The 13,567-nt window shown below is 43.0% G+C and overlaps 1 protein-coding gene across 1 annotated transcript; it reads right to left on the minus strand.

Moving 5' to 3' along the window:
• Positions 1–278: 278 nt before the first annotated feature.
• LOC139782285 (uncharacterized) lies at positions 279–1,385 on the minus strand. Its single transcript, XM_071721253.1, has one exon. The coding sequence runs from the start codon at positions 1,383–1,385 to the stop codon at positions 279–281; it is 1,107 nt and encodes a 368-aa protein (XP_071577354.1).
• Between the last annotated feature and the right edge of the window lie 12,182 nt (positions 1,386–13,567).

A 13,567-nucleotide genomic window follows, 5' to 3' on the forward strand; every position in this document is an offset into this window, starting at 1 on the left:
CATGCATATTTAAATAAATTTTGAAACCTAGGCGATGAAAATTGATTGTGCGTTAATGACTGCAATTTCAAGATATTATTTCGAACATGAAGATCTATTGCAAGGTCTAACATCATAACCATATCAGAAAAATATCTAATAAAATTTTTCCACATTCAGAAACCGTATACATCTAATGGTTGTATTCTTCCCGTTGTACCGGCCGGAATAGTTAATGAAACAAAGTCAGTTACACTTTCTGGTTTAGTTTCTGCAATTATATTAGGACAATGCCCACTTCATGAATCTAATAATAATACAGATTTTGGTCCGACATTCGGAAAAAATACATCTTTTAACCAAGTTTTTACATGATTTGATGTTAATTTGCCTGATTTTGAAGCCGTAACAAAAATATTAGGCGCGTTGAATAATGTTTCTTGCACTCTCGGACCAAACGTTCCTGTAACTTCTTTCAATGTAATAAAAAGAGGCGACAATAATCTACCATCAGCGGAAATAGTTGGCTGTATAGTGTAACTATGTGTGGTTGCTGATATAGATTGTACTACAGATTCTACCTTTTTTATACCTTTATGTGATAAAGTACGACCGGAGTGAAATTCTAACTGGAATCCACTCTGATCCGAATTGTAAATATTTTCCACTCCATATTGATCAATGTAATATTTTACGTTAGTAATAAATGTGTCGCACTTATTTTCCAAATTTTCTTTTGATAGCAAAGATTTTTTTGTTACAGTTATTTTCCGAGACACAATATTATGTGTAATTTTAAATATTTTCACCCACGTTTCTGAAGCTTTGAATCCTGCCGCATTTTCCTTTTCTTGTGCTCGAGAAGCCCATCGTGCGATGTCAATATCATAAATAATAATTCCTCTTTCAAAAGCTTCATTAAAACAATTTAATGTGTATGCAGAAATTCTTTCTAATTTTTCCAATCTACTACCACCTTCACTAATTTGGATCTCCCATCGTCGTAGTTGTCGTATTGATGTAACTTTTTTGAATCTTTGTTTAACTCCTTCAACCGATCTTCCCCTTGTTTTACCACTCCTCCAGTATTCCATAGCTTGCCTTTTATAGTCACTTGATATTGTTGCCTCAACAGAGCTGCAAATAACTTCTTCCGGAAGATATACTTTACCATCATCTTCCTCAAATGAATCAACTCTTTCCGGTTCTGGAATCTCATATGTATCATAAAAACCTAAAGTTTCTTCCTCTTCTACGTAAAATTCTTGGTTTTGTATTTCAAGCAGCATACGTTCAATGTTTTCTTTTACTTTTTTTTCCTCCGAAGTTGTCGGACTTGGTGAATAGTTGAAAGCAGTGAAAGTTGCAGAAAGTAGCATTATTACATTGTATGGATTAAACTTCATTCTGAAAGATATTAAAATTAAATATTTGTCTCAAACTTTAATTATATAAATAAATACGCACTTTATAATTAATGGAGTGGTTTTTATGTTAGGTTTGATACCGTCTCTTTCTCTTCTCTATTTCTTGATTACAAAAGGTATGTAAATCAAAAATTAATTAATTAATGACAATAGAGAGACAGCAATAAAAAATATTGAAATATTCTGATACTCTGACAAGGACGTAATCTGAAATTTGAAGCAAACAAAAAAAATTAACTTTATATATATATATATTGTCACGACTTTTTCACTCCCGGAGCGGTCCGGGACGTGTGCCGGATCAAAAGGGGAAAGGAGAGCAGGATGGTAGGCCTCCCCGGTGATTCTCTCGCACCTCCGACACTCCACGAAAAGATTCTAATGTTGGGCGCCAGACGCGTAAATTCGCGTCCGCGAAATCGCGAGAAACCAAAAACGAGACGCAAAACGAAATGAGTCGGTGTGCGAGGGAATGGCTAGCTCGACCTAATAGCAGGGCGGGGTTGATGAAGGGCAGCGCGGTATTCGGCGGGGTGACGCAAAATAATCAAGATCACGAACTCAAGCGGTTAACAGATAAAAGATAACATTTATTCGGTAGAAATTTCTGGATGGAACAGTAAGTGCCAATGTGGCTTTCAAAACAAAAGCAAATAGCAGGTGGTAGAGAACGCGGGCGTCAAATTTCGAATACAAAATATGATAACGCGGACGCCAGAAATAAACGGAAAATTACGTTAACTCAGTAAACGCGCGGAAGGCGCAGCAAGAGAACGTGTGAGGAAAACTAAACTTACAAAATCATCGAGATCATATAATTTCACAGCTAATAATAGTAGAAAAGTTCGCGGACAAATAACATAGAATATCGGTACAAATTACGACTGACTACGACATAACGGAAATAAACGCGAAATAATAGCGCGAAATACCGCGAAATGATAATGCGCCACGCTTGGAGCGCGTGAACGCAAGTTCCCAAACCCGTGCCGGGATTCTGTCGCCATAAGAATCTTACTCTAACGCAAGTAATAATCTCAATCTAACGCAGGGAATAATCTTAAACTAACGCAAAAAGTAATCTTAAACTAACGCAAAGAATAATCTTAAACTAACGCACGAACGCGACGCGAGTAACGTCCCAACGCAAGAAGGAACGAACGCAACATGTAATATCGCCAGGGATATCCTCACGCGAAGAATAAGGCGCCGGGGCGCTTGACGTAACGCGAAATACTAAACTAACGCGAGAAAATAGACGGAATTACCGCGACCAATGCTATAACTAACGCGAAATGACCGATTTATCCTAACGCACGAAACGGAGAATACGCAAGTGATTCTGATCAAACGCAACACCCGCGATCGTCAGCAATCGTCCAACGCGAAAAATGATGCGCCGAGACACTCGGCATAACGCGAAATACTCGAATTAACGCGAGAAAGATTACGGAATTACCGCGAGTAATAACGAGACGCAACCTTAGGTCGACGCGGATGGTATCTTAAGGCGAACCACATCCTACCGCGAATAATATCTCAACGCAGCCGATATCGCGAGGATAGTCTAAATGCCCGAACGCGAATCGTAAGTAACGCAATTAAACCAACGCGAATATCCCTCTGACGCCATTAATATCGCGTGCAGAATCTAAGATTCGACCGGGCGCAATACTACGCATAACGAGACACGCGGTCGTGAACGTGAAGGGCGCGAGAAATGGCGTATTCGCGATATCGAACGTCGTCATCGACGCGCCTACCGCGATCTCCAGAGGTTCGTAGATTTCGATCGCGATCCCACGGCCACGAGACCATTCCGGTGCCCCTCGCTCTCGCTATCGATCGCTAAATACGCCTTGTCGGCGAATACGCTAATTATCGCGAATTTTCCCGAGCGAGAGCGCGACCCGGGGAGCGGTGTCGTGGCTTTACATAAAACGTTACCGAGGCAACCTCACCGTAGGCAGATTCTCTCCCGAGGGTCCTCGCCGTCGTCCCAAGGGTCGAAAGAGAGCAGCCGGACGTCGTACTCAGCTCCCAAAATGCGACTTAACGCGAAGAGAATATCGCGACTTGGCCTTTGACGTGCGTCGGTTATCGAGGACGATCCACGAATGCTCCCGAAATTTCGCTCGATGGCGGAATCGATAGCGCACCCCACCCCAGGCGTACGCGGCCCGCGACGTTGGAGCGCGGACCAATGAGGGGTGAGCTCGCAGGCTCGCGGCGGATTCGTGCGTAGGGCCGTGAATTACGGCTTTCCGCAGGGCGCTCAACGGCCCTTCGCTCGCGCGGCAATTTTTCCGGGATTCTTCCCGGCGGCGGACGGGACGTGTCTGCCTCCGTATTCCTCCTTTTCGGTTTGGGAATGGTGGCCACCTATCCCGGAATCCGGTCAGCAGTGTGAGGAGGGCAGATTAGCGGATTTAGCCCCGGCGTCCCGGGGCCCTGCCATTATGGGTCCGCCCGCCGCTGTGTCACGCGCCGCGCGCGTGTTTTCCTGCGCTCCGTCGCTCTCGGCGACCCGCGAGTCGCTTCGATCCGCTTGCCGTCGTCCGATCTCTCGCCGTTATCTTTCTCGTCGACTCCGTTTTCCGCGATCCTCTGCATCCTCTCAGGAAACTCCGGTCTTCGGCTCGGTGAGGCGCCACGCAAATGATACAAAATAAAACAAAAAGAATCAGAATATGCAACGCGATTACAATATGCCCCTGGAGATCTCGTATCGATTCGTTGAACCGTCCTCGGGCGTGAAAAAGGTCGCGAAACCCGCGCCTTGTGACGGCGGCGGGGCGCTGCAACGATGCGGCGAAACTGCAACGTCACAATATATATATATATATATATATATATATATATATATGGGACGATCCACGTCACTTTTACCCCCCATCTGTCCAAAATTGGTATGGACGGATTTTAATTACCAAGGGCGGAAAAAGTTTGTCTTGAAAAGAGCTTTCGAAAGGCGTGTGGCATATATGCGCAATTCAACATGGCGTCATAGTTATGGCTGCTTAAAGGGATAAATTCAAAATTTCAGATCCAACATGGGCAGATAAAACGGTGAAAAGTAACTAAATTCATGTGAAACTCAGTATTTGGGAAATTTTGGGGTCGCTGATTACGAATCTGAACGTAAAATTGTGAAATTCAAAATGGCGGATCCAATATTGCGGATGCAAATATGAGAAACGGACGAAAATTCCAGTAAATGATCTGAAAACTCTTACTGGAAGGTTTTTTGGGTCGCTGATCACGAATTTGTAGCTAATTTGTTAAAAAACAACAGACAAACCGTGTTAATTGAAATTCTACTCTTAGCGTTACCCAAATTACTTTTAGTCCATCCAGCATTTCCTCAAGCTCTTTTTCATAACACTTCTTGTTATTAAGGCTCCTGGTCCCTAAGCCGAGAATTCTGCGTTGACGGTGGCGACGTACCGTCGCGGCAGAAATAAGAACTCTCTCCAATGGAAAATTCTGTCTTTTGTGACATGTTGACAACCTATTTTGCGTTGCGTTATATTTCTTTATTATTCGCTCTGTACTTGTGCTATAACGTTTAACGTATTCGTGAAACTCGTGAAATATAACGTATGGTAAGATTTGCAAGAAATACATATGCGGAAGGAACGTTCTCCACTCCTTTCGATAGTCGTCAAATGGCTTGTTTTCCAGGGGAACTCACGAAAATAAAGCACCCCGAAGCGTGAAAGGCCAGGGGCATTCACGAAAATAAAGCACCCCGAAGCGTGAGAGGCAAGGGGAACTCACGAAAATAAAGCACTCCAAAGGAGATGAATTTCTACCACGTCCACGCCGTCATCTCTGGGTAACGCTAAGAGTAGAATTTCAATTAACACGGTTTGTCTGTTGTTTTTTAACAAATTAGCTACAAATTCGTGATCAGCGACCCAAAAAACCTTCCAGTAAGAGTTTTCAGATCATTTACTGGAATTTTCGTCCGTTTCTCATATTTGCATCCGCAATATTGGATCCGCCATTTTGAATTTCACAATTTTACGTTCAGATTCGTAATCAGCGACCCCAAAATTTCCCAAATACTGAGTTTCACATGAATTTAGTTACTTTTCACCGTTTTATCTGCCCATGTTGGATCTGAAATTTTGAATTTATCCCTTTAAGCAGCCATAACTGTGACGCCATGTTGAATTGCGCATATATGCCACACGCCTTTCGAAAGCTCTTTTCAAGACAAACATTTTCCGCCCTTGGTCATTAAAATCCGTCCATACCAATTTTGGACAGATGGGGGGTAAAAGTGACGTGGATCGTCCCATATATATATATATATATTAACTAAAAATAATTTTTTTACAACACCTCCACGGAAAGTTCGACTTTCCATGCCTGGACTTTCCTCCCTAGGAAGGAAAGTGGTTACTTTTCGGCCGCTATGCCGCCCTAGCGTGAAATTGGTCACTTTCGCCCCTCTCTAGGCATGGAAGTCGAACTTTTCATTAGTGTTGTGAAAAATATCGTGTGCATCTCAGATTGAAAGCTTTTTCAGACTCGTGTGATTTGCCGCTCTCGCCTTTGGCTCGGGTAGCAAACTTCACACTCGTCTGAAAAACGCTGCTTTCTCCCCTTGGTGCACAATATACTATAGTAGGTGCTTACAACGTGATATTTTATGAGCAAAAAAGATTATATAGTTACTGGCAAGACTGGCAAAGAATTGAGTAAGAGCTGAATAAAAAATTATATTAAATATTCAATACCAAAGAAAAAAGTAACAAGCGTAAGAAACCAATAAAAGTTAACAATAAAAATGCACTTACATGTTCACAAAACGACAGCGTACAACACAGTTCTTTACACTTCAGACTTATGATCTGAAATGCTTGCTTTTCGGAATTATGACAAGCAAATGATATTCAAATGCGTGAATTTGGTTGTTGATTTTGTTATGCCGTAACCGGGATAGTATATTATTGTAGCGGTTAATGTGACGCACGTGTTCGTTCAGATTATGATTTGCGACTGCCCGCCCGATTTTACAATTCGGCGGTATTTATAATGTCGGAGTCGACATTCCGTTGCTAGTCCAGGACTCTCGAAATAGCGTTAACCTCTCGCTGTCAGCGCCTTGCACTGGCCTTCGCATCAGCGCTTTCGGTCATCCCGGAGTTGAAATGGAAATTTTTAAGCGTACGGCGCAACTTGAACAGAAATAACGCAACACCTACCTACAGCGCGACGCCTATACCACATATCATCTCGTCTTGCCAAAAATCTAATAATGGTATCATAATAAAAATATACATGGATGTATTTGGAATTCGACGCTCTTAAATTTGCGTTGGAAATATTGTTATATTTGGCAAAAATAATAGATAAGGGTGGGGTTAAATTAAAAAATGTGACAAATTTGAAAAATCTGATTACGCCATTGTAAAGAGCACATAAAGCCATAAACATTTCGTATAAATTTTTTGTCGTTACGCCTTATATTTCCGAAAATATTCGCTAAAAACTATAAAATCCGTTATTTTCGAGGGGTTGTTCCAACCCCTAAACGTCGAGATAAGCCGCTAAAAAAAATACGTGTCTAATATTTTTTGATGCTCAACAACATATCCAAAGCGCATCCAAATCGGGTAGGGACACTTCCAACCGTTCTTGTTAGTCAGAAGAATAGAAGAAATTTATGAAGAAACAACCAACACAGTATTAATAGACGGGAAACAGACAGAGGAATTCTGGACGGAATTAGGGGTAAGACAAGGATACTAAGCCCTACACTATTTGCTTTATATATTGCAGATATAGAAGACGTGGTGAGGAAGGGACAAGCGGGAGGACTGGTGATAGGAAGAGAGAAGTTATGGAGTTGGCATATGCAGACGACATAGTACTAGTTGCGAAAGATGCGAACGAAATGAAAGATACTTGCACACTTAAAAACTATAAGGAAGCAATGTGCAGGTTTCTACTTGCACACTTAAAAACTATGAGAAAGCAATGTGCAAGTTTTTACTTGCACACTTAAAAACTATGAAGAAGCAATGTGCAAGTTTCTACTTGCACACTTTTTTTATTGTGATAAGCTTTATTGTGACTAATATCTGTTATATTAGTCGATATCTCAAAATTTACGAAAATTAGAGCAACCACGGACATTTCTAAAAATAGCCAGAAATCGGTAATCCCTTCACCGATCCTTGCTAAATTCAACACCAACCTACCTTTAATGATACTTTATCTATAAAAAAAAAATTAAGCTTAATATCTCAAAATTTGCGGAAATTAGAGCAATCATGTTGATTTTTTAAAACAGAAATCGGTAACCCCTTTATTATTAGCAATTTTTATTAATTCTATTATATTCTTCAATTTTTTCTACCCCTATTTCATGTACAATTCTTTAAAATTTGGTTAATCAGTGCTTGAGTTATAGAAATTTCAGTAAACTTGACTGTTTTTTTAAACAGAAATCGGTAACCCTTTTATTATTAACAATTTTTATTAATTCTATTATATTCTTCAGTCTTTTCTACCCCTATTTTATATATAATTATTTAAAATTTGGTTAATCAATCAATAATTCTTTAAAATTTTTGTTAAAAAAAACAGTCAAGTTTACTGAAATTTCTATAACTCAAGAACTGATTAATCAAATTTTAAAGAATTATATATGAAATAGGAGTAAAAAAACTGAAAAATATAATAGAATTAGAAATAGATCGATATCTCAAATATTGAGAAAGCTACAGCGTAAAACACACTTTTCTAAAAAATGAAAATTTCCTTAAAATCCATACCGGTCGACAGATTTTAATAAAATTAGAGGAGAACATACTTTCTATGATACTCTATTTGTGTACCAAAATTCAATCCGGTATCTAAAAAATTGTAGAAGTAGATGCGTGTACAAAAAATCCGTACACACGCACACACGCACACACACACGCACACACGCACACACGCACACACACGCGCACATACACACACACACACACACACACACACACACACACACACACACACACACACACACACACACACACACACACACACACACACACACACACACACACACACACTGCACACACACATACATACATACATACTTCCGGACATTTTTTACTAATATGATTTCTCGACATTTTGGAACATTCTAAACCTATTTCCATCAAAATCTCAAAAAAAATGTTTTTCACCATCATAAAGCTTCCTCTATGAGGAAGCAAAATGCTGAGGAGCTTTGCGAAATTTTTGGAAAGAAGGGACTTAATCTTAAGTGTGGAAAAGTAAAAAATGATGATATTTAGAAAGACAGGAAGGAGGAGAAAAAAGGAAAATTGGTTCTGGAATGGTAGGAAAATAGAAAAAGTAGATTAGTTTAAATATTTAGGTTACACGTTACAAAGGAATAATAGACCAGATAGACACATAAAAGAAATGGTTAAGAAGGCCATAAGTGCTATGAAACAGGTATGGGGAATATGACAAAGAAAATTCGCGGGAGATTTCAGGAGAAGGATATGGATATTTAATCACCTAGTAAAGAGCATTTTAATGTACGGAGCGGAAATATGGGGGTGGAATAAATATGCGGCAGTAGAAAGATGTCAGGATAAATATACATATAAAATGGTCGTTAGGTTTAGATTGAAATACATCGGGATATATAGTTAGGGAAGAAACAAAAACGAAGGTACTGCGAATAGAGCCAGGGAAAAGAGCGGTAAAATTTGAGGAAAAGATCAGGGAAAGCATATCTAACAGAATACTTAAAGAATGTATGATTGAAATAGAAAAGACTAGGCAAAATAAGACCAGATAGGAGATAGACAGAGAAATGTACTTTCGTAGGAACGGTATGTCCGGGGAGGAAATAAAAAGAATAAGAGAAGGAGGAGGAGATGTCACAGTTAGATTAATCGAAAGAGATATAGAAAATCAGAAACAGATACAATTTAATAGAATACAAGAGTCTAGATTTGGGAAAAGATTGTAACGGCCTATCTTTAGAATCGAACGCGGACTAGCTCGCTGGATCAGGAGTTCGATGGATGGCCCAGAAACAGTAATCAGTTTACAATGCACACAATTAGTTTATTCGTTAGGATATACGTACAATACGGCGGTGGCCGGGACGGTAGTGCGGGTGCGCTCGGCGCGCTACTCCGGACTACGGTAACGCGGGTTACGAATACAGGAGCGCGGTATATACAAGCGGTCGGTGGTGCATGTGCACTCGGCGCGGTATTACGGGTTGCGGAGACGCGGGTCTACGATTACAGAGGCGCGGTATATACAAACGGTCGGTAGTGCATATGCACTCGGCGTGCTACGGCGGATTACTGGAACGCGGGTCTACGATTACAGAGGCGCGGTATATACAAACAGTCGGTAGTGCATATGCACTCGGCGTGATACGTCGGATTACTGGAACGCGGGTCTACGATTACAGAGGCGCGGTATATACAAACGGTCGGTAGTGCATGTGCACTCGGCGTGCGGCTACGGATTGCGGCAACGCGGGTTACGATTACAGGAGCGCGGTATACAGATACAAACGGTCGGTAGTGCATGTGCACTCGGCGTGATACGGCGGATTACTGGAACGCGGGTCCACGACTACAGAAACGCGGCATGCGGTAGGATACGTACAGAAACGCGGTATCCGGTATGATACGTACGGAAACGCGGTCTTCGGTGCGGGACGGGAATGCGAGGAGCATCCCGGAGAATTCCGGGGCCCTGGGGCTACGGCAGTGAGAGCTCTCGTTGCGAGGCCAAGCGTGCTCGACCCCGCGTAACCGTGCCGTCGGGAGTTCGGTTGGATGGAGTTCGGGGACACCTGAGAGAACTCAGTCGAGACGCGGAGCTCCGAACCTCGTTGGTGTGTCACCCTAGGATAAGCGGAAAGGCTTCGTCGAGAACAGCGGGAAGCTATCGTGAAGACGAAGTGCCGGTTCTCGTCGGCGCGCCGGCTTAAATATCCCGGCGCGGCGGGAGGGAGGCCGATCGTCAGGCGGGTCGCGTGGGGGTACGTCGGCGCGCTCGCGCCTTCGGCGCGGGTCGGCTCCCTCCGGCGCCTGTCGGAGTCGTGCGGAAAGGCACCGGTGCTGCGTCTAGCCCGCACACACGGTGCATGTGGAGACGTTTAAAATGTGGGCGCACCGCGCCCTTATCCTCGCCCGGCGGAAGATCGGTCGCGCGGCATCCGGCGGGTGGTGGCCGGGAACGATGCTTATCGATAGGGGTGCATCGTTATAAGATATAAAGAACTTTATTCAATAGAGATACCAGAGTATTTAAGAAAACCAGGAAAGAAGGACTATCAGAAAATTATAGCGAGGTTTAGATGCGGGAACGAAGAGCTGAGTAGTAATTTTTGGCGAGATCAGGAGGAAATACTTTGTAGAATATGCCAAAAGGAAGTTGAGACAATAGAGCATCTATCAAAGAGATGTAGGGAAAAGATAAGTAACATGAGCATAGTGCAATTACTGACGGGGAAGGGAGAAGGAATTAGCTGGATGAAAAAGATTATTAAAATAAAAACAAAAAATAGAACTAAAGACCAAAAAGCGTTTTAGAGTAAAAACCATATTAGGGTAAAAAAGGACAGGCGTAACAATAGGCGTTAAAGTATGTATAATCTTTATGTAATTCTGTGCATTCGCGGCGTCTTTTTTGTTTTTTGTTAAATGTGGACTGTGATAGCGATATGGCATTATTGTAAAATTGTATTGTAATACCTTCTTTCAATGCCGAAAGGCAAGAATATAGTTTATCTATCTATCAAACTGCATTCACAACCGGTGTCAATTTCCATCTGATGCGAGATCCCGTTTATCTTCGTGGTTATCCAGATCTTTTGTTTTGTTTTTTGGTTGGATGTGTGAACTTCTGCTGTTCGAATATCCACCGTGTTATTATAGCTGGCTTGCGATTTTTGTTGTCTTTGACCTTGTGGCTTTTGCGAACTGCTTCTGCATTTAAAAGATAAATGCCCCATTTTTCCATACGCGTAGCATTTAGATTCTTTGTGAGGACAGTCTTTTGGGCTGCTGTGATCCTTGGAGCCACAATTCGGACATTTTTTGTTAGACTTTGTTCGATATAGTGGAGTCGCAATAGGAATCAGGAAGATGGTGTTACAGCATCGAGACAGGTTTCAGTAACAAAACAATATATTCTATATGTTCACTATATGTACATGGTTGTGTTTGGAATTATTTCAGGCGGCGCCTGCATGCGCCTAATCAAAAAATATGTTACTTTACTCTTAAAATTTAAGCTTTGTGACTGTTTTATTTAAGGAGGGCTTGGTGAACACCATCATTATTTAGATCTAGTTTTGACCCCGGGGTGACTGGGGGCTTGTCCGTTGGTTGGTCCGGGGGCTCCAGCGGGGACCGAGGGGCCAAGAGAGCTCGTGTGCACGCGGTTTGTGTGCCCGTTGTCCGTAAGGCAGGCCGCGTAGCTAATTTGATAAGATGGAGAGCCGGTGGCCGTGAGATGCGGCAGTCTCGTTTTGCGAGCCGCAGTCCGGCGGGCCTGGTAAGACGTGCTTCCGGGAGCTCGAGTGGAATGAATTTCCACGGAAGCAACGTCTGGCCCTTGGAGAGCTCCTGTCTCTTCTCGGGCCGCTCCTGCGGCACTGGCGGGCAGGGAGGAGGGTTCTCGACGGGCTCTGGCCTCTTCTCGTGCCGCTCCTGCGACACTGGCTGGCCGAGGGGAGGCTTTTCAACGGGCTCCGGCCTCTTCTCGTGCCGCTCCTGCGACACTGGCTGGCGGGCAGGAGGCTTCCTCCGTCTGTTCCTCGGCCTTGTCCGGCACCGTCTTCTCCTTAGATTGGCTGGAGTGGAGCCGCTCGACGCCTCCACCTCAAGAGTACCGAGGCCAGAAAGGGTCTCTGGTCTCGAGGAAGCAGCGGTCTCCACTGTGATAAAAAATAAAGCAATTCAGCGGAGGATAGGTCGCTCGACGCTTGATTGCTATCAAGCGGAGGATATCTCACTCGACGCTTTGGTTTCGATTCACTCAATGCGTTCCTCGACACGGTAATCGTGGAGTACAGCGAAGGGATGCGAATATCGGACCTCGCGCGGCCCGCCTTAAGTCGCCGCATGATCGTACTTTAAGTACGAGCAAATGTACATGGGCCGGCGACGCTTCGCGGCAGATCGCGGCACCTGATACGCGCGGAGCCCTCGCGGGGTGGCCAGGCGGGCATTGTCAGGCGCGCGAGGCGTATGTTCGACTTCCCGAACAGACTTCCAATTGTTAGAGAACTTCCCACTCTTTTTATATTGGTTGTACTTTTGCTGTTGCGGTTGTTTTAATGAATTATTTTTTATCACTTTGCTTGCCTCTTCTTTCTGTTGAGAAACAGAAACTCCGCGGATAAGCGATAGACTTTGCTCTGAAAGCTCCTGCGCTATAGCTAGAGCTATGACTTCTTCCAATGCGATTTCATCTGATTTGGTAAAAAGCTGTTTCTAGGCTACTTCACTGCGTAAACCAAATACAAACTGATCTCGTAAGCGTATATTAAGATCTATATCAAACTTACAGTTTGCCGCAAGACGACGAAGCTCTGTGAGGAATTGCGCAACTGATTCTCCTTGGTTTTGCTTCCTACTCATAAACCGATATCTTTCCGCTAGTGCTTTTGGTGCTGGTTTGTAGTGTGTTTTGAGAATTACGATTAATTCGTCAAGAGTCTTGTCCTCCGGTTCGGTCGGAGAGAGCAGATGAGACATTAGAGTTTCTACAACTGATAAACCTAGTGTGGGCAACAAGGTTGCCACACATCTTCTCGCCATGAGAGTTCTAGCGGCGTCAGATCTCTCCTCTGGCTTTGGTGGAGTGCAATCCATGTTATTGGCCAGCAGGAATGCTTTGAAAGTACGAATCCATACCTCGATATCATTTATTGCTGGATCGAAAGGTTTTATTGGGTGTACAATTTAGTTCGGTCCGTTTTCAAAAGATGGCTCTAGGTGCTATAAATAGTTGACGGCGACAGCTGATTTTTGCTGTATCGTGAAGTGTCAACATCTGTCAACCAAATATTGTTTACAAGCCTTTGAGTTTTGCACAACAAGTTTAATTTTTACTGCGTTGAAAATGTCGAGTTTCGTTCCAAATAAGCACCATTTGCGGGAAGTTTT

The sequence above is a fragment of the Temnothorax nylanderi genome, unplaced genomic scaffold, assembly GCF_030848795.1.
Source record: "Temnothorax nylanderi isolate EJ_2023f unplaced genomic scaffold, tnyl_v1.0 TNYL_tig0401_pilon, whole genome shotgun sequence".
Taxonomy (NCBI): domain Eukaryota; kingdom Metazoa; phylum Arthropoda; class Insecta; order Hymenoptera; family Formicidae; genus Temnothorax; species Temnothorax nylanderi.

What these genes read in the sequence shown, in the direction of transcription:
- LOC139782285 (XM_071721253.1), bottom strand. Translation starts at nt 1,385, where the DNA reads ATGAAGTTTAATCCATACAATGTAATAATGCTACTTTCTGCAACTTTC.